The 22,899-nt window shown below is 40.3% G+C and overlaps 1 protein-coding gene across 1 annotated transcript in view; it reads right to left on the bottom strand.

The window, feature by feature from the left end:
- AOPEP (aminopeptidase O (putative)) overlaps positions 1-22,899 on the bottom strand; it is a 415,716-nt gene that overhangs the window by 117,461 nt on the left and 275,356 nt on the right. Inside the window, exons 8-9 of the mRNA XM_052644727.1 lie at positions 12,501-12,603; positions 11,748-11,855 (exon numbers count right to left, since the gene is read on the bottom strand). Of these exons, the coding sequence (XP_052500687.1) occupies positions 11,748-11,855; positions 12,501-12,603 (211 nt within the window). The remainder of the gene's footprint in view (positions 1-11,747; positions 11,856-12,500; positions 12,604-22,899) is intronic.

Here is a 22,899-nt window from a genome sequence, read left to right as displayed (position 1 = left end):
AAATTTTAGACACATTCAAAAGTAGCAAAGCGTAATTAACCTTCACATACCCAGTGTCCCATAGCCAATCTGTGCCATCCACTCACTTGCCTCCTGCATTATTAGAAGTAAATCTCAAACGTTAACATAATTTCACCAATCAATGTTTCAGTAAATACCTCCAAAAGATAAGGATTCTTTTAAAACACACTCATAATATAAGAAGACCTAAAAATATCTGCATATGAATATTCAAAATCACATTTATATTTGATCTGCATCTTGTGTATAGTGACCAATCTTTTCAGTCCATCTTATCCTGGAATCTTGATTTGGTCTAAACTACGGTTGTGAGATAAAACACAGGATACCCAGGTAAATTGAGGGCATACTTACGTGAAAAAGTTCTTTGTTCTTATTCTGAAGTTTTAATTTACATGGGGGTTGTACATTTTTATATGCTAAATGGGTAAGCCTAGTGTCAACCCTTCCTCACCTGAAGGTTTGATAAGATACATTTTGGGTAAATACAGAACATGAAACACACAAGAACAATATTTAACTTTCTAGGGACTTAATATTGAGTGATAAGTAAGACCTGAAGTTAAAGATTTTCTTTTAATAAATTGGAAATCACCTTTTAAATTGGTCCTTAAAGAGGGCACATGTGTAAGCCCAGATGATAAAATATGACACTGCCATTAATAAATGAGCATCCCTTCAGATGGACGCCCCTACCACAACCTAGTCTGCAGACCCAGGGTCAGCACAGGGCTCTGATGAGATCCATGTAACTCAGAGTGTGAGATGCAAGCAGCAGCGCAGACCATTGTATTACAAACAGATGGAATTACACGGGACTAGAAATCTGCAAGCAATTTGTATGACAAGGTGTTCTTTCTCTATCATGGCACTGAGCATAGCCATCACTACACTGGCGGAGTCAGCTGTCCCTTCCTATGTGTTTATGGGTGATTAGGTCCATTTCTTCCAGAGACAGAATTTCCCTATTAAGAGCACTGGTGAAAGATTTATTTCTTGCAACCTCTGTTCTCCTTCTAAGACTCTACTTGCCTATTGCTGCTTCACCCAAAGTACATAACACAAATACAACAAAACTAATATTAACATATATCAGTCTAAGTACCCTAATGTTCATAACAGCACTGTTTACAGTAACCAAGATATGGAAGCAACCTAAGTGAGCATCAACAGATGAATAGATGAAGAAGATATGATAGATAACACAAACACAGACACACATATGCACACAATGGAATATTACACAGCCAGAAAAAAAGGAATGAAATAATGTCATTTTCAGCAACATGAATGAACCTAGAGATTGTTATACTAAGTGAAGTAAGTCAGACAAAGATAAATATATGACATCACTTATATATGGAATCTTAAAAAATGAGACAAATGGACTTATTTACAAAACTGAAAGAGACTCACAGACATAGAAAACAAATTTATGGTTACCAAAGAGGAAGGGGGGAGGAATAAATTAGGAGTTTAGGATTAGCAGATACACATTATTATATTACACAACACTATGTATAAAATAAACAACAAGGTCCTACTATATAGTGCAGGGAACTATATTCAATATCTTGTAGTACATTATAATGGAAGATAGGCTGAAAAAGAATGTATGAAACACTTTGCAGTACACTAGAAACTAACATAATGTTGTACATCAACTATCAGTTCAGTTCAGTCACTCAGTTGTGTCCGACTCTTTGCGACCCCATGAATCGCAGCACGCCAGGCCTCCCTGTCCATCACCAACTCCCGGAGTTCACTCAGACTCACATCCATCGAGTCTGTGATGCCATCCAGCCATCTCATCCTTGGTCATCCCCTTCTCCTGCTCCCAGTCCCTCCCAGCATCAGAGTCTTTTCCAATGAGTCAACTCTTCGTATGAGGTGTCCAAAGTACTGGAGTTTCAGCTTTAGCATCAGTCCTTCCAAAGAAATCCCAGGGCTGATCTTCAGAATGGACTGGTTGGATCTCCTTGCAGTCCAAGGGACTCTCAAGAGTCTTCTCCAGCACCACAGTTCAAAAGCATCAATTCTTCGGCGCTCAGCCTTCTTCACAGTCCAACTCTCACATCCATACATGACTACTGGAAAAACCATAGCCTTGACTAGACGGACCTTAGTCAGCAAAGTAATGTCTCTGCTTTTGCTGTCTAGGTTGGTCATAACTTTTCTTCCAAGGAGTAAGAGTCTTTGAATTTCATGGCTGCAGTCACCATCTGCAGTGATTTTGGAGCCCCCCAAAAATAAAGTCTGACACTGTTTCCACTGTTTCCCCATCTATTTGCCATGAACTGATGGGACCGGATGCCATGATCTTCGTTTCTGAATGTTGAGCTTTAAGCCAACTTTTTCACTCTCCTCTTTCACTTTCATCAAGAAGCTTTTTAGTTCCTCTTCACTTTCTGCCATAAGGGTGGTGTCATCTGCATATCTGAGGTTATGATATTTCTCCCGGCAATCTTGATTCCAGCTTGTGTTTCTTCCAGTCCAGCGTTTCTCATGATGTACTCTGCATATAAGTTAAATAAGCAGGGTGACAATATACAGCCGTGACGTACTCCTTTTTCTATTTGGAAGCAGTCTGTTGCATCAACTATACTTCAGTGAAAAAAAATTGATCAGTAAAAGATGGAAGGAGAAAATCCCAAATAGAATGCAGTATAGTATATACTGCAGTGGGTATATTGAGAAAAAAGTATCAAAGGAAACAAAAGCAATATTTAGAAAGCAAAGAAATATTTTTGATTGAGGTTCTTAAAGTCATGATTTTATTATATTAATAATTATTTTGTAAAAAAGTTGAATCAGAAATTAATTTTTCATAATCTGATATATTATTAGATTATTTTGCAGATATTTCATTGGCTTAATGACAGAATTCTTGCTTCTTAAAAATGCAAGTACTGTAATTATAATTTCTTACTAATTTTACTGTATTATCTCCTTATAGTCCGTATCAATTTATCCTATATTTGTCCAGTAATTTATGCTCAATTAAGTGGGGGGAAAATTACATTAACTCAATGACAAGGGGGAAAATTTAATTGCATGAGAAGCAGGAAATCCAGAGTTAACCTTAATTCTGCCCTTTTGCATTTTCCTATTACAATTGGATCTTTCTTTACAAAATTGCAGAACACAATGTTTCAGATTTTCTGTGAGTACAATAAAAGTGTAGGAGGTCCCCAAGAAGCCCTGCTTTACTTTTTAAAAAAGGAAACTGTCCCACTTCTTAGCAGGTGGCCATCTGCCTCTTCTTGCTCAGAGCTGAGAGCTGCAGGCCACACAGCGAGCTGAAGGCTGCCCATCAGTCCCAAGGAGGACAGGTCTAAGGGATCACAGTTCAGTTCAGTTCAGTTACTCAGTCATGTCTGACTCTTTGCGACCACATGGACTGCAGCACGCCAGGCCTCCCTGTCCATCACCAACTCCCGGAGTTCACTCAAACTCACATCCATTGAGTCGGTGATGCCATCCAACCATCTCATCTTCTGTTGTCCCCTTCTCCTCCCGCCTTCAATCTTTCCCAGCATCGGGGTCTTTTCAAATGAATCAGCTCTTCGCATCATGTGGCCAAAGTATTGGAGTTTCAGCTTCAATATCAGTCCTTCCAATGAATATTCAGGACTGATTTCCTTTAGGATGGACTGGTTGGCTCTCCTTGCAGTCCAAGGGACTCTCAAGAGTCTTCTCCATCACCACAGTTCAAAAGCATCAATTCTTCAGCACTCAGCCTTCTTTATAGTCCAACTCTCACATCCACACATGACTACTGGAAAAACCACAGCCTTGACTAGATGGACCTTTGTTGGCAAAGTAATGTCTGGATCACACTGAATCATGAAAGCTCAATACCTCAAGCATCCCTAAGACACGAAGCCTGTATCTCCAGGGAATGTTTGTCTGCAGTGCTAAACATTCTTCTGTCCTGTGTTCCATCCAATCCAAGAAGACACTTGGTCTCACCAGGGTAGTCCTTGTACCACCAGTGGAATCAACTCAACTGGTCCTTCTTATTCTGTTAATATACATAATCTCATGGACATGAGTTTGAGTAAGCTCCGTAAGTTGGTGATAGACAGGGAAGCCTGGTGTGCTGCAGTTCATGGGGTTGCAAAGAGTCGGATGTGACTGAGCAACTGAACTGGCACATGATCTTAACTATAAAATACTAGTTTTCCTGGTTCCATTCAGAAATTGGCATATACACCCAGAGTGGACTAATCATAGAAGCCTTTCCCATTTTCCACAACAGAATGTTTAAAAAGAAAGATGTCTCTTTTGAGTATTCCTTCCCTTACCACTTCTTTTCAATTCTTTCATCTGTCTTCACTCTTTACTTCAGCATGTTGGCATTTTTATAAAAGCAACTTACAAATATCACTTGGACAAGGAGGGTTTTCCTTCAAGACTGATTCTAGGATCATTAACAGGACTTAAGGCACTGATTTGATCTAGGATCAATGACAAAGTCAGTTAGCAACAAATACTAGGGCCCTAGTTTCTTAAAACTAGAGTATGCCTGAAAATATTAAAGCCAAAGACACAAAAATAACAACATTCCTGCTAATTGGACAGTGACTTGCGGTGAAATTTTATCTAGATCCTTGACAACTGTTGCAAGCCAATAATCTAGTCAAAAAATGTATTTCTTGGGAAGTTTTTTTTTCATTTTTTATTCTCCTAATAACCTATATACTAACCAGGTCAGCCCTAGATAGCTTATTTTGGTTATTACCTAAAAACACTAAATAAAGCATTAAAAATTTTTTAAAAATGACACCAATTTTGGCACATGGCTACTTTGGTAATTATTTTATAGTACCGGTGAAAGTTTTCAACAAAAAGCAGATGCATGTAGCTTCTCCTGGATAAACTGACTCTGGCTTGATATTTATACAGAACTAGGAATTTCTGTCAGAGGTTTTATGAATAATCACTATGGTCATAAGGAGGGGACAGTAGGAGGGACAATACAAATAACCAAAATACTGAAATAAGGACAGTGATGGCAGGATAAATGCTGAAAAGAAATGGAACGGTCAGGAATCAGTCATTGCTCAAGAGAGCAATTTTAGTTGAGAGGTAGAAAGATGATAATTCTGAAATAATGGGTAGATGAGGTGTTCAGAAATGAAAGGATTCAAAAGTCAATTGGAAAAAGAAGAATTTGAAGATCTTCTTTGTATAGAAACTTCCTCATCAAAAACTAACTAGCAATATAAACAAAACACAATCCATTTTCAAAAAGTTAGCAAAAATGTCACTAGCAGCAACCAAACAAGGAAAGAATACAGCCTGTGGCATAAACTTCAAAGAATAAAACTAAAGAAAGAAACATAACATTCCAAGACAGCCTCCAACCCTCCCTCTGCACCACCCCCTCCATCATGCTTAGCTGTAGTGGTACTGGTGAATTGCCCAAACCCCACAAGTTCTCACAAATACCCACACATTTGGAAAAAACACAGGAATATTTTTATTTTTCCTCTCTTTTTGTCTGTAGAGGGGCTGAAAATGTTTGCTCAGTTGAGATGAGCAAAACCTGGGAAATAAATAACTGAGGATGATACTCTTATGAACTGTATAGGTTCTAGGGTTCCAAGCTGAATTGGAAGAACAATACTAATTGGGAGAATACCTGCAATGGAAAAAGCAGCACCCAAATTAGGTGAAGAGAATCTTGGATGCGAAAACTTTAACAAAATGTCAAGAGTTGGTGGAGCCAAATTCTTACAACAAAGGCTATACACAGCTCCAGTGGAACTCTTCTCCTCCACCTCTCCAATATCCAAGCTTCAAACTAGAGCTCAGAGGGGAAGAAAAACATGTCTAAGAGAAATTGCAAAAGAAATCGAAGATAATGTTCCAATACATATGAGAATAAATACTGGGTCAGGACAGTGCAACTCATGCTGAGAATGAGCAAGAAAAAAGTATGGCAGCTATGCAAACCAATACAGCAAAAACCCACATAACGAGAGAGCTAGAAATAAGCATAATGTAAAAGACAAAGAATCCAGTCTTGAAGAAAACATAATCCAAGGCACAGAAGATAATTCTCCACAAATGCTTTACACTAAAATATAAATGAAAAGAAAATAACAATAACATGGCGCAGAGCTAGAGGGGCCGAGAAGCGCTATCCCAGCTCCAAGGTCAGGAGTGGCAGCTGCGCTTCACTGGACCAGCCTTGAGGAAATATCCCAGGTCCAAGGTCAGAGAAACCCCAGTAAGATGGTGGGCACGGAGAGAGGGCATCAGAGGACAGACAGAGAAACTACAATCACAGACAACTAGCCAATCTAGTCACATGGACCACGGCCTTGTCTAACGTGATGAAACTATAAGCCATGCCATATAGGGCCACCCAAGACAGATGGGTCATGGTGGAGAGTTCTGGCAAAATGTGGTCCGCTGGAGAAGGGAATGGCAAATTACTTCAGTATTCTTGCCTTGAGAACCCCATGAACAGTAAGAAAAGGCAAAAAGATAGGATACTGAGAGATGAACTCCCCAGGCTCATAAGTACCCAATATGCTGCTGGAGATCAGTGGAGAAATAACTCCAGGAAGAATGAACAGACAGAGCCAAAGCAAAAACAACACCCAGTGGTGGATGTGACTGGTGATGGAAGCAAGGTCTGATGCTGTGAAGAACAATATTGCATAAGAACCTGGAAGGTTAGGTGAAAAGACCCTGATGCTGGGAAAGATTGAAGCGGGAGGAGAAGGGGACAACAGAGGATGAAATGGTTGGATGGCATCACTGACTCAATGGACGTGAGTCTGGGTAAACTCCAGGAGTTGGTGATGGACAGGGAAGCCTGGTGTGCTACAGTCCATGGGGTCACAAAGAGCTGGACACGACTAAGCAACTGAACTGAATAAGAACATAAATTCAATAAAATGAAAACTCAAAGACAAGATGACAAAACAATAAAATGAGAGGAAGAGATTTCAAAGCAAAGGGAATAAATTAGGGACCAAAATAATACCACCATAGGAGCATTAATAAAATGGAAACATCAAGAAAAAGAATCACCATTAAAGAAAAATAATAATACTGTTAATAACATTAATAATAAAAATAATACTGCTTGAGATAAACATATTCTATGAAGAACAAAAAGACAAAAGCAAATAACTAGAAAATAACATGTATGGAGGACAACAATGATATGACAAAAATAACCAGTAACCTTGAAATTCAGCATACTGTAAGGGAAAAAAAAATGAATGTGTTCAAAGATACAATTAAGATAATTTACTGAAACAAGGAAGAATAGATGTTGAGTCTAAAGATGCAGTGTTTTCCAGGAAAAAACAAAACAAAACAAAACAAAACTGATGCAGACTCATGAACACCAAGTCACTTTGGATTAAATTAATAAACATCAAAGGTAAAGAATTCTTCTGTCATCTGAGTGGTATAAAGAGGGGAAAACAGACTGACTTTAAAAGTTTCTACAGCAGTATTTAATGCCAGAAGGCAGTTGAGCAATAGCCACAATGTTCTGAGGTGATGAAAATATGACCCAAGAATATTATACCCAGCCAGTTTGTAATTCAAATGTAAAGGCAACAGGCAAACATTCTCAAGCAACTTGAACTTCAATTTAACAACAAAATTTAGCCAACAAAGTGCTGAATCAAAAGAAAGCATTCATGAATATAGAAGCAGAGTAAAATGACTATTATTGAATAATGAAATCCTTTAAATACAGAACTAGGACTATACAACTGTGAAATTTACAGTAACATCACACACTATTAATGATATAAACATGAACTATGTAAAAATATTAATTAAGAAAAATCTAGAACCAGGGAAAAAGTAGTTGCAACATAACTACTGGTTTCCTCATCTTTTATATTAATGTTAATATATGAGAATAAATTGACACTTTCTAAAATTAACATATATATCTAAAAAGGAAAAAACTAACAATCTCAACCTCTTAAAGATTTTTTGTAATTGTGTTTCTTAACTGTAGAAGAATCTTTTAGGAAATGATCTCTCTTATATTTATCTTAAGCTCAAGAAAGTCTTTTATATTCAGTTTAGTTTCTTTTTCATGCGTTAAATTCAAGTAAAATAAAATTTAAAACATTTTTTTCATTAAAAGCACATAGTCTATTTTTATAAAACTATTTCTAAATACATCTATCTATAAATGTGTGTATGATCAGGCATGTAGGAAATGGCAACCCACTCCAGTATTCTTGCCTGGAAAAACCCTATGGACAGAGGAGCCTGGTGGGCTATAGTCGATGCGGTTGCAAAGAATCAGGCCCTACTGAGCAACTAAGCACACACATACACACACACACACACAACATATATAGAAAGATAGAAATGGATAAAAGAAATGCAACTTCTAGAATGATATTCACCTACTATTAATTATAAGTATTTACGGACGGTGAGATTTTGAATGATATTTACATTCATTGTATTTTTCTGTATTGTTTATTAATTTTTTTATAATGAGTATGTGTCAGTTGAAAGAGCAATAATTTCCAAACTTACTGTGGGACTGGCAGAAGGACAGAAATAGAGATCAATAGAATTTAGAACTGAGAGGCCAGAAATAAACTCTTACCTTTACGGTCAACTGATTTTCAACAAGGATGCCAAGACAATTCAATGGAGGGTAAGACTAATCTTTTTGACAAAAGTGGAAGTGAGACAACTGGATATTCACACAAAAAACAATGAAGCTGAGCCATCTACCTTACACCATATACAAAATTAACTCAAAATGGGTAGGAGACCTAACTATAAGAACTAGAATGACTAAGCTCTTAGAACAAACATACAAGCAACTTTTTAATTAGGCAAGAAAATATTTTTAAGTCATGTATCTGATAAGGAACTTGAATCTAGAAGGTATACTCTTACAACTCAATAATAAGAGACAACCCAAATAAAAAATCAGAAAAGGATCTCAATAGATATTTCTCCTAGGGCTTCCCAGGTGGTACTAGTGGGTAAAGAACCTGCCTGCAAATGCAGGAGACATAAGATCCACAGGTTCAGCCCCTGGATGGGGAAGATCCCCAGGAGGAGGGCATAGCAATCCGCCGCAGTATTCTTGCCTGGAGAATCCCATAGATAGAAGAGCCTGGTGGGCTACAGTGCATAGGGTCGCAAAGAGTCGGACACGACTGAAGTAATTTAGCATATACACAGACATTTCTCAAAAAAAGATATACAAATGTCTCATAAGTCCATGAAAAAATCCTCAACGTAGTTACCAGAAAAATGCAAGTTAAAACCACAGTGAAATACCATTCACATCCACTATGATGGCTATTATCAAAAAATAAAATGACAAGTGTTGGTAAGGATGTGGAGAAATTGGAACCCTTGTGCATTGCTGGTGAGAATGCAAAATAATGTAGCCCTTGTGGAAAAACAGTATGGCAGTTATTAAAAAAATTAAATCAGTATATAATGTAGCAATTCCAGTTCTAGGTATATATTCAAAAGAATTGAAAGCAGGGACTTGAACAGATATTTGTACACTAATATTCATAGCAACATTATTCACAAGAGCCAAGAGGAGTAATTAATGGATGGGAGGATACACCAAATATAGTATATGTATACTATGGAAATATTGATTCTTAAAAAAGAATTAAGGGAATTAATTCCCTGGTGATCCAATGGTGAGGACTCTGTGCTTTTACTGCCAAGGGCTCAGGTTCAGTCCGTGGTTGGCGAGCTAAGATCCCACAAGCTATGTGATACGATCTAAATAAATAAAAACAAATAGGAAGAAAATTCTGATACATGCTATACAACATGGATGAAACTGGAAGGCATTTTGTTAACTCAAATAACCCAGATACAAAAGGACAAATATTATATTATTCCATTTGCATGAGGTGTCTACAATAGTCAAACTCAGAGACAGAAAATAGAATGGTGGTTGTTAGGGGCTGAGGGGAGGGAAGAATGTGGAGTTATTGTTTAACGGATACAAGTTTCATTTGGGGAAGATTAAAATGTTCTGGAGGTACATGGTGGTGATAGTTGACAAAAATGTGAATGTACTTAATGCATTAACTATACACTTAAGAATGGTTTAAATGATAATTTTCTTACGTATATTTCATCACAATTTAAGAGGTTAGAAAGTAAAATTAAAAAAGAGAAATGAAGTACTGATACGTGCTACAGCATGAACTTTGAAAATATGTTAAATGAAAGAAGCCAGTCACACAAGGCCACATATTATATGACTCCATTTATACGGAATGTCCAGAATAGGCAAATCCATAGAGCCAGAAAGTGGGTGATTGGTTGTGTACAACTGAGGGGGAGGTGGAAATTGGGCAGTGACTGCTAATAGCTGTGGGATTTCTTTTGGGGTGATGAAATGTTCTGGAATTAGACAACAGCAACGGTTGCACAATATTATGAATATACTAAAAACCACTGACTGACTGGTACACTTTAAAAGGGTGAATTTTATGGTATGTGAATTGTATCTCAATAACGCTGTTATGAGAAAACAATAAAGCCATAATTCAAAAGAGTTAAACAAAAGTAAAATGGAAAGCTTGGTAGAGGGAGCACTAAGTGTCCCATGGAAAGCTGTTACGAGAATGGTCATGGTAAACCAAATGCACTCCTTCAACTCGGCAGTATCTTGGTGAGGTTTGGGTTGGTCAGTCCCCCAACCATATAAGACTCCTGAGCCAGTTTTCAAGCTCCCCTTCCTAATACATGTTTAAAAATATGCCCCCTTTATCTCACCCAAAGAATAAGAAGAGTGTGGAGACACGGAACAGCTATCTAGTTGTGTTGCACTCAGGCTATTCCTTGCATGTGTGTTTGGATTCTACATGCACACCCTTTGCACCTAACATTGTGCACAATTTGACTTCAAAACTATATATGAGCACAACTGTCACACACACAAACACACACACACAAACACAACCGTCCAATCTGGGCTGAGACTGCAACCTTTATTCTCCACCAGCTATGAGGGCTGTTTTCAGCGCCTCTGCCTCTTTGATAACTTTCTCGCTATGTGCAGCTCAGCCTAACACCTGGCTAAACATCTGGCTCTCTCTGACAGGCTAGGCTGTCTGAATATGTCAGTGTATCTTGTTTTTTAATCTATTTATCAAATACATATGGTGCCCATACTGTGTGTGAATCATATACTAAGGACCAGTGAAATGAGGAGCACAGCCTGGCCTTATCGAGCTTACACACAGAATGGAAGGGAGAGAAAAGAAACAAAAGAACCTGGAAAGGAAAACATAATTATGAAGAATGGTGATGGCAATGAAGACAATGAAAAGGGCAGAGGGTAGAGAAGAAAAGGGTGGACGCATTTCTGTTCCGCGAGAGGGACTCTGGGATTGTGGTGTTGAAGCTGAGACAGAGGACGAGAAGGAGCCCACCTTGCAAAGCTCATGGTGGAGGAGAGAGTGGAAATCGCTTTGTTTCTGGTTTTCACTTCAGGTGCAACTACCCACAGCCCTTTGCACACAGGACAGTTCTGGATTACAGCCTGTCCTAAAAGACAGGGTGATGACCCTCCCAGAAACACTTCTGTGTCCACTTCATTAACTTCCTATTTTTCCTATTGCACTGAAACGTAAATCTTTTCCCTACTTTTTAATACACAATCTAGTTACCACATGCCACACCCTCTCCAGCTGTATATCATGGACTCAAGAGGACTCACTAATTACCTGAGAAAGAATCAGCTGCCCATGGAAAGTGTGCACAAACTTTCTTAAAAATAAAAAATAGGTGTCCTCTCCAAGTGTTTTGGCAAGGAACTGGAGAAGGAAATAGCCCTAGAAGAAAGGAAGGAGAAAAAAAGATGCCCATCATGGGTTCATCAGAAAAATACTTACAAAATCAACTCTAACTTACCCACCAGCACCTTATGCTCACCTAGAAAGTTTGGACTGACCTGTCCCAGGCAGCCCTTTGCATTGTTACTAGTAGGGCTGGGTTTGGAGCTTAAGGATTAACTACTCTGTTTCAACCCATTTGTCACTGTCTCATTTGCCCTTAGCTTACATGAAACCTGGATGTCCATTAGGGACCAATAGGGGAAAGGGGCCCAGCTCCTCTCTCCTTTAGCTATCAGAAAAGGATTTTACAAATTAAAATACTTAAAAAAAAAAAAATCACTCTGGTCTTCTAGTGGGAACCTGACAGCAATTTTAAGATTCTGCTCTTCAAAGCTGACATGAAGCAGGGAGAAGGGAGGCACAGGGAAGGGAAATGTTCCCCTTCCTTTGATTCATGCTTCATGCTGTGTGTGAAATGCTTTAACTGTTGGACGATCAGAATCTGCTCAATCAAATGTCATTTACAATGCTGACCATATATTTGTTTTGCCCCAACCATGTTACTAACCTTCACTGTTCACATGTAAAATCTAAAAAGTCCTGCACCATAATAACTGGCTTCTGTCACTCAGAGAGGCTTACCTTTAAGTAATGAACCTGCATGAAGACCTTCTCCGGATTAAGCCCATGTCTGATGACAGACGATCCTGAGTCACTCACATGGCCAGTTTTTTCTTTATTGGGTCTGAAATGATGCAGTAAAATTGTCTTTAAGTATAGCATATTCTTAACTACTTGGACCACAATATTGCCTTATTTCTTCTTTACAGAGTTGCCTGACAGTGTCAATTCTATTCAATAGTGCCAGGTAGAATTTTAAATGGTTTATGTTATAAATTCATATACTGAACAAGGAGGGACTTATATTTTGGGTTGGCAACCTGAGGTTGGCTATTGGCAATATTTTACATCACCTTATCCAAGATTAAAGCTTGCCAGACCCTCAAGAAATCTAAGTTCCAATATGAATTATTTAAGAAACTATACACTTTTCTTTTGGTGGGAATGTTGGACTGGGAAATGCAGTGGAAAATGTAGCTTTGCTTGGAAGAGTAAAGAACTTATATATTCCAAAAAATTCTGAAAGCCCCAATGTTATCCACTTCTCTTGATTTGCATTTAGTAATTAAGGCTCCTTTAAGAAATATTTGTACTCTGAAGCCATTTTAGAATCACAAGAACAAAACAAGAAGAGGCATAGAGGCCCATGTTTTTAGAACAGAGAGAGACATTAGTAATCACATACTTTAACCTCCTCATTTCACAAATGAGGGAAATGGGCACACAGAAATTAAGTCTGTATCCAAGGTCTCACAGCTTGTTTTGATTCATGGTGACATTAAGGATCCAAACCAGTCTTCTTCTTATCCATCAGAGTGTTTTCCATTAAGCTCTATGGTTTTAAATATTTTTAAAAATTTCCCTAATAAAATATAATTGTGTTACAGTAATAATTCAACAACTAAATTCAAAGTAAGTGACAGAGCATTTACAGCTTTTAGCTGTTCGACAACCAGTCACTTATTGGACAAACTCTGAAGAGTATGTGCTGGGGTGAGGGGAAGGCAAGGGCTGACAAGAGGGCTGGCACATCAGAAAGGCAAGAGGTTATTTTTACTTTTAGTTATATATTTATTTTTTGTTGTTTTAAAATGTATTTTATTGGCATTGAGTTGACTTACAATGTGTGTTAATGTCTGCTATACAGCAAAGTGATTCAGTTATACACATATATACATTTTTTTCATATTCTTTTCCACTATGGTTTATTACAGGATATTGAATATAGTTCCCTATGCTATACAATAGCACCTTGTTGTTTATCCATTCTACAGATAATAGTTTGCACCTACTAACCCCAACCTCCCAGTTCTTCCCTCCCTACTCTCCTTGGCAACCACAAGTCTGTTCTCCGTATCTGTGAGTCTGTTTCTGTTTCATAGATAACTTCATTTGTGTCACACTTGAGATTCTGCATATAAGTAATATTATATGACATTTGTCTTTCTTTCTGACTTACCTCACTTAGTATAATAATCTCTAGTTGCATCCATGTTGCTGTAAATGGCATTATTTCATCTTTTATGGCTGAGTAGCATTTCACTGTATATATATATATGGAGGGGTTATTTTAAAAGGTAGTTGATCTTACAAAGTATACAGTCTTTGGAATCTGAAAGACTTAGTGTTGACTCTCAAACCTACTACTTACTACCTGTTACTTACTAGCAGGTTAACTTAAATTCTCTAACCCTCAATTTATTGATTTGCAAAACTGGGAACAACTTTACCTATCTCCCCAGGACCTGTGGGGAATAATTGAAATAATATATGAAAAGCCCTTCGTGAGGGCAAGGGATACATAAATTATTCAGTAACTTGGTAAAACTTTCTAAAGTCATGAGCAGTAAGTCTTGCTGAATTCAAGGTTGGTCATCAGATGTTAGAGGCAGTAGATTTCAATGGTTCATCCCCTTAATCCTCTGTGCCCACCGACACAAACAGGGAAGTGCGTTGGCCCTGAACAGCAGTGCCTGAAGATGACCCAACTTGCCAAACAAGTCCCTTCGTAGTGTGCTCTAGCTGCCGAGGAAAGAATCCACGATTAAGTCTCTGCTGAATATTCTAATTCATTATCCCAGCAGACACAGGCTCAGAACCAGCAGATACGTAAAGAGAGATGATGACCAGCCACTAGCGTGAATGTGCATAATTTGGATTTTTCTACTTGATTCCTAGACATGACCATACTTGCAGGAATAACTATTTAGTCCCTTTCATCTTCATTTAAGACTCCACTGAAAAGCATTAACTTTATTCCTGCTCTCAAGTTTGTCCTGGAGTTGAATGTTTATTTTATAAAGAAAGCCATGCTGGCTTTGATAGGAAAGCCCACCAGCCAGAGCCTTGGGGGGAAGGAAGACTTCTCGGAGTCAGCCTGAATTCAAACCAGTTTTCCCAGCCCCATGACAGACAGAGTTGTTTCTTTTGCCCTTGAGCCCTGAATGGAGACTGTTAGAAGGGGAGAACACTGGAAGACCAACCTAAATCTCTGCTCCAAAGGCTGGCTTCCAGGCTTAAGTTTCAAATGATGACTTTAGTTGGCACTTTTTTCCTTTGACTAAAAACGTCCTTTTAGGAAGCATTGCTCTTTTCCTCTCCTCTTCCACCCTCTCCAAGTGTTCAAGAAAATGCTTTTATGCTGAGAGCATCCAAGGCAAATATACAAGTCCCCAAGAGATTCCTCTTAAAGTAGACACGGTGCTGGAGAGAGCAGTGCCCGGGCGAGCTTTGTGAGAAATCAAAGTGGGTGGTTTTATGAGGAGAGGATACTCCCCGAGTGGAAAAGGGATGACTTCCATGTCTGTGCTGTTGTGATTCTCATGATACCACTTACTCCCAGTCTGTTCAGGGAGACAAAGCAGAGAGAGAGAGCAGGAAACAAATGAACTACCACTACCTACAGTAACAGGTGAGTCTCACAGGTGAATGAACTGTCACACCCAAAAAGACTACATGTGTGTGCATGCTACGTCACGCTTCAGTCGTGTCCAGACACTATGGACTGTAGCCTGCCAGGCTCCTCTGTCCATGAGATTCTACAGGCTACATACAATTGTACAACTCCAGTTAAGAGAAGTCAAAGAACATGTAAAACAGATCTATAAGGATACAGATCAGAATAAAGGTTACCTTTGGGAGGGAGTATAAACAGAGTAGGGAAAATAGAGAAAAGTTTCTGGGATGGTGGGAATATTCTATGCTAATCTGAGTGGTGCTTTAATGAAGATAAATAGCAAAAATCTATTGAGCCATCTAGAAATATCTGTGCACTCTAGTGTATATGTATTTCAATAAAAAAAAGTTAAGAAAAAAATAGATGCACATGAAATAGTACACATTTTGTGAAAATAACAGGGACTTAGTCCAGAAAAGGGGCTTTGCTGTTCATGTGCTATGAACACATGATTAGGGTTAACTAAGAATCAAGATTGCCGGGAGAAATATCAATAACCTCAGATATGCAGATGACACCACCCTAATGGCAGAAAGTGAAGAGGAGCTAAAAAGCCTTTTGATGAAAGTGAAAGTGGAGAGTGAAAAAGTTGGCCTAAAGCTCAACATTCAGAAAATGAAGATCATGGCATCCAGTCCCATCACTTCATGGGAAATAGATGGGGAAACAGTGGAAACAGTGTCAGACTTTATTTTGGGGGGGGCTCCAAATTCACTGCAGATGGTGACTGCAGCCAGGAAATTAAAAGATGCTTACTCCTTGGAAGAAAAGTTATGACCAACCTAGATAGCATATTGAAAAGCAGAGACATTACTTTGCTGACTAAGGTTCGTCTAGTCAAGGCTATGGTTTTTCCAGTAGTCATGTATGGATGTGAGAGTTGGACTGTGAAGAAGGCTGAGCACCAAAGAATTGATGCTTTTGAGCTGTGGTGTTGGAGAAGACTCTTGAGAGTCTCTTGGACTGCAAGGAGATCCAACCAGTCCATTCTGAAGGAGATCAGCCCTGGGATTTCTTTGGAAGGACTGATGCTAAAGCTGAAACTCCAGTACTTTGGCCACCTCATGTGAAGAGCTGACTCACTGGAAAAGACTCTGATGCTGGGAGGGGTTGGGGGCAGGAGGAGAAGGGAACGACAGAGGATGAGATGGCTGGATGGCATCACTGACTCGATGGATGTGAGTCTGAGTGAACTCTGGGAGTTGGTGATGGACAGGGAGGCCTGGCGTGCTGCGATTCATGGGGTCGCAAAGTCGGACACAACTGAGCGACTGAACTGACTGAACTGAAGCTCTCTACACCTAAGGACTAGTTAAATGAAAAAATTTTAATGACATTGTAAGAGGCAGCAAGAACTGTGGCAAATACAGGTGGCCTAATCTACTTCTATTCTCATCTATCTTCTTTACTGCCACTTGTACAATTAAGTCTGAAAAGTTAAACACTCACTTTCCAAGTGTCCTTGCAGTTACCAAGAATCAGAAGACATAGTTCAGGAAAAAAAATAGATGTCTGCTGTGGTTGGTAGTGAGGTTTTGGGAAAGCTTTTGCTTTCTTTACTAAAGGGGAAATATCCCCCGTACATGGTGGATGGAACTGCAGCTGCCACTTTGCAACCATGAGGCAGCAAATCAACATGCTGTGGAGACAAGGATGGAATGGAAGAAGGTAAACACTCTTCCAAGACTACCTGCCTCCACACTTACTGTAAGAGAAAGTAACTCCCATTTGTTTTTAAGTCAACATTGCTTGACTACTCTATTAGTTGAAGCCAGATTCATTCCTAATGGATGGAGAATTGAACTAATACTAATAGCTGCCATTCCTGTTATCTCCCTGGGCTAGGTACTCTGCCAAGCTTTTTATGTATCATGTACTTGTACCCTCACAAGAACCTAAGGGGGTAGATACTGTGATGATGCCCATTTAAAAGCGGGGGAAAGTGAGGCCTGGAGACAACCACAAAGCTAGAGGTGGCAGAAGTGAGGCTGGAACCCAGGTCCGTGGAACCCCGAAGTCTTTGCTGCTTTCTGAGGCCCCCACCTCAATTGTGCTGAATACTCAGTGGAGAATCTTTGACAACATGTTTCCTCTCCCTGAAGCTCAATTTTCTCACCTGTAAAGAGTATGATGAGGCTCAGATAATGTAAAAGCACTTTGTAACATAAAAGTGTTAAGCATCTCTTCAACATTTTACACCAGTGTTTATTTCCTTGGCTGGAATACATGGAATGTGAGAGATCGAGTTACCAAGGTCATTTGGGCTTAAATGCCCTTGGTTTCTATTGTACCTGGCACCAAATGTAACAACTGAGATTGGCATGACCTTTCCCTGCCCACCTCCTTCCTTTTCCACTGACTCTCAGAAGCAAAATGGACATTTAAAAATCTGTCAGATGGCGGTGATATTTGATACATGACTGGATTTGGAATCAAATCTCCTGAAGAAAGAACCAATTCTGCAGGACGATTGCCAATGTTGGGATTTGAGAAAAGGCCTCCGAAAGGTGCTCAAGCATGTCAGCTTGAGGTCTCAACACCTACTGCTCTACCGCAGCCCGGATGGGCCATCTGCCAGCACTCTCCGTCTTGTACTCCTTGGCATGAAAGTGAGAGCCACAACACAGCTTCATCTGTAAACCTGCTACTGTGGTGCTTCAGCCAGGGACAAAGCCTCCCAGAAATGAGACAGAAAGGGGTTGATCAGCATCCCAACATCCCTGCTCTATCAGTGGCAGCTGCCCCACAGGGGTCTGACAGTCTGGTGGCAGGGCATCACTCACCCTGAAGTAATGGAGGACGTTAAAGACCACCTTTGTGAAGACCCCTGGAGAATTCTGAGCCTCGAATACACACATGACATCTCCCAGGGAAGCAGCTAACACACTGGTTAAGAATCTTGACTCTGCCACTTACATGCCATATAATCTTGAGTGAGTCAGGCAACACCATGACTCACTTGAGCCCAGTTTTCATCTGTAAAATGGGGGCAGTGATAGTGACTGTGGCTGTTGCAGTGTCTAAAAGCACTTAGCCAGAGTGCCTGTTGGCATTTCGTAAGCACAATATGCGTGTGTGCATGCTGTCGCTTCAGTCGTGTCCAACTCTTTGCGACCCTATGGGCTGTAGCTTGCCAGGCTTCTCTGCCCATTGGATTCTCCAGGCAAGAATACTGGAGTGGGTTGCCGTGACCTCCTCCAGGGGATCTTCCCGACCTAGGGATGGAACTCATGCCTCTTACGTCTCCAGCATTGGCAGGTGGGTTCTTTACCACAATCGTCACCTGGGAAGCCCAAGCACAATATAGACAAAGCTAAGGTGGCTCAGCAGTAAAGAATCTGCCTGCAGTGCAGGAGCTGTAGGAGGCGTGGGTTCGATCTCTGGGTCAGGAAGATCCCTTGGAGGAGGGCACAGCAACCCTCTCCAGTATTCTTGCCTGGAGAACCCCATGGACAGAGGAGCCTGGTGGGCTACAGCCCATGGGGTCACAAAGAGTTGACACGACTGAAGTGACTTAGCACGCGTGCACAGTCTCATCATAGTGAATACTGATTGGGGTCAGGTGTGCCAGCTAAGCCTTCCTCTGATAGGCAAAGATATTAGAAAGACATCACCCTATAGTCACATGTGTACAATGCTATCATTGGGGGAAGCAGGGGAAAGGATACACAGGAACTCTGTTATTTTAGTAGCTATCTGCATATCTAAAATTATTTGTAAATAAAAATTTTTTTTAAACTGATGAGGCACATAAATGTAGTCCCATGCCTTCTCTTTGTGTTAGTTAGTGTTAGTTGCTCAGTTGTGTCTGACTCTTTGCAACCCTGTGGACTGTAGCCCACCAGGCTCCTCTGTCCATGGGATTCTCCAGGCAAGAATACTGGAGCAGGGTGCCATTTCCTTCTTCAGGGGATCTTCCCGATCCAAGGATCGAACTTGCATTGCTTACATCTCCTGCACTGGCAGGCAGGTTCTTTACCACTAGTGCCACCTGCTCAGATACTCCTGATTTGGAGTGTAAACCCTCCTGTGGCTGATCTGTAAGCCCGCTCCTTGCTGTATCATCATCAGAAAACAAATTGAAAAAAAAAAAATTCAGGTATTGCTTAAAATTCTAGTAAGCTAGGTCTGGGCATGTTCCTGACACTCCCTGACCCCCACAACCCCCTACAGTCTATACCACTCTGTGAAGAGATTAGTAAAATTCTGGGTGAAAATGGTGGCAGAATGATTGAAAGTATAGGAATTGTATGGTCCTCTCATTGTTTCTGCAACAATTTTTCCATCTATAAAATGTGCTGCATAATGAACGCTCGCCACTGCCTTGCCTTTGGACAGTGTTAGCAAAGAGGACAGGACAAAAGTTTGTGCACACCTTTAACTAATGAAGTTGTATCATGTCGAAGCTTCTGGTGTTTGGCCAAAGTTTGATTATCTGTGTGTTTTTCACAGTGGATTTAACAGCTACCCAGCATGAAGGTTTTTTCCCATCAGGGACCATTATCCTATAGCAGACACAGCAGGCTATCATGCCAGTGTTGAAAAAGGCAATTGATAAAATGATTTAAGACAGAAAGAGACACCTCTCCAGGGAGCCACAGGAAAGTGAAGAAGGTATATTCTGTCCCCTGAGGGTGAAAGAAGCCAGTGGTTGGTACACAGAGCAAGAGAGGTCAGCTGCTGACGAGGGCGATGAGAAAAGACTCTGTAGTTAGCAGAACTGTGGAAAACACAAAAAAGTCCACAAATTTGATAAGCAGGGCAGGGAAATGAAAGAAAAAACTTAGAAAAGCAGGAAGTAATGAGCATTAATAAAAAACCAAAATAGTCCTTGAGTTTTGAATGGCCATAAATCAGAAATTCCTTTCTAAGAATAAAATCCCCAAAAAAGAGAGAGAGAAAAAAAAAAAAAAGAATGGATTAATACAATTAATTTGTGCAGTCTATCATCATATTCAGCACACCAAGAGGTAATTTGTACTGTTTTCAAAGGAGAAAAAGAAGCAAACGAGGAAAGTGTGCCCAGGATAAAGGGGTGTTGTAAGAGGGCCTGTACAAAAGAGGAAAGGGGGTTGCTGGAGGAAGCTATCTACAAGAGCTGGGAAGCTGGAAATTCATTGCCAGAAAGGTAGACATTCCAAATGAGTTTGTGCTAAAGGAGGATGACCAGGACAATAAAAAGGGCTTTTGCAGCAATGTTTAGAGCCTAAAGAAAACCACGTGTTAAGAGGTGACAGGATGAACAGAACTACTTGACTCCCACTTTGCTTCAAACTTTCTGCCCAGGAGAATAATTTTCAAGCTATATATGGTAGAACAAGCATTGTTATGTGGGAACTAATGTTTCCTATTTGAGAACTGATTCTTGGTATCAGTGGACAGGGTGACTTCACTATTTACAGAAGTTCTGACTCCAGGCCAGGTGAGGGGCATGTCACAGCTCAGAAAGCTTCCACCTGCAATCACAGGCCTCTGGAATCATCAAATCATGGAGACAATGGGAAGGGGACTGATGGAGATAGACAAACGTCATTCTGATTTTGTAAAGGAAGATGGAATAAGAGGAGGGGAAGCAAAGTCTGTGACCGTGTATCGAACAGATAGCTTGTGAGCAGTTAGAAAATGATGGGCTGCAAGGAGGTAGCATGGGATCTTGAGGGTGACTTCCAGAAATTCACTGTGGGTATCAGCATCCTGACTTCTCTAAGGCAGCTGGCAGGATGGAGGTAGTGGTGAGCACATGGTGGCTATTTCATAGCTTTGCAGAAGGTTAAAAAACAGAACCTCAATGCTGTTGATTAATTACTTGCTATAACTGGGAGGGAGTCCTTCCAAGGAATGATGACTTACTGGCTTAATAAATTTGCAAATACGTTGAGTATGGCAGTCTAACTGGTTGACTGACAGCATCTACAGTCAAAAACAGAAAGCACAGGCTGGAATGAGGATCTGAAATTAATAAAAACAACAATCAAGAAGGACAAAGAAGCTTTTAAAAGTATTTAACTATGAAAAAGATTTGGTATATTAAATTGTCTGTAAACTCAACAGGCAGCAAGAGGTGATGATGTGGCTTTCCAAAACAATAAACAAATAGTAGGTGAGATCAATAGGAGCAATGAGAATTAACAGGGAGTCCTGCTGGGGATAGGGGCAGACAGCAGGGAGAGCGGACTCTGGAGCCAGACTTGCCTCTGCTTTCATCCTGGCTCCGCCACTTTGTAGAGGTAGAAAGGTGGTCAGTTGCTAGATGCATACTGTTTCCTCATTCATCAAATGGGGAGGAAGATGGTACTGGTACCTCGAGCCATTTTGAGGATTAAATAAGTGTATGTCAAGTGCTTAGAATAGTGTTTAGCACATCGGAAGCACTCAATGAATGTAACTGAAAGGAAAGGAAAAAATGTAATGAAAGGGAAAAAAATGCATAGGAATTGGAATGGTAAGACGTTCCTGAGAAGGTGTATATATAATACCAGGTTTAAAAATGGAATATGTTCAATACTTTGGCCGCCTGATGCGAAGAGCTGACTCATTGGAAAAGACCCTAATGCTGGGAAAGATTGAAGGCAGGAGAAGAGAGTGACAGAGGATGAGATGGTTGGATGGCATCACTAATTCAATGGACATGAACTTGGGCAAACCCCGGGAGATGGTGAGGGACAGGGAAGCCTGGCGTGCTGCAGTCCATGGGGTCACGAAGAGTCGGACACAACTTGGTGACTGAACAACAACAGAAATGGTCTACATGTGAGTGTCCTCAACTAACTCTATTAATAGCTGTCCTTTCTTTTCTGAGTTATCCAGATGAAGGGAAGCAATAATAGTGAGACTGCACTCTTCACAGGTGTAACCTCACATAGAGCGCTGTGTTCAGTTCAGGTGTCCACTGGACAAGGCCATGGTCAACAAAGAGAACAGCAAAGAACTTCACTCAAGCAGGGAAGTGTCCTCCCAACCCTGCGACCTGGTGATGAGAAAAGGAAAGACCACGGTCTACAGATACATGGATTTTTTCGGGGAGAAGGGGTAAATCCTGTGCAACTCTGGAGATGAGGGCTAAGAGGACAGACTCTATATGCAGGCAGGCTCCAGCCTAAGCTAAGGAAGGCTGTTCCAAGACAGGCAGTTTCCACAGAACCCTTAGAATACTCAGATAGAAGCTGGGTGGCTGTCAGGGAGATAGAAGGTTAGGCAAAAGCACTTTTAAGGTCCTTTCTGACCTAACAGTCCACGATTTTATGAGGTGAGAGAGCCCAGAGTATATTTGAAAATGAAAGTGAAGTTGCTCAGTTGTGTCCGACTCTTTGCGACTCCATGGACTGTAGCCTACCTGGCTCCTCTGTCCATGGGATTTTCCAGGCAATACAACTGGAGTGGATTGCCAAGTATATTTAAGCTGCAGCATTTAGAAATAAAACATCATTCCTCCAGTACAATGGAGTTAGTAGGTTTGCCAGGCAG

This window comes from Budorcas taxicolor, chromosome 8, assembly GCF_023091745.1.
Source record: "Budorcas taxicolor isolate Tak-1 chromosome 8, Takin1.1, whole genome shotgun sequence".
Taxonomy (NCBI): domain Eukaryota; kingdom Metazoa; phylum Chordata; class Mammalia; order Artiodactyla; family Bovidae; genus Budorcas; species Budorcas taxicolor.
This window is presented reverse-complemented; position numbering and strand designations above follow the sequence as displayed.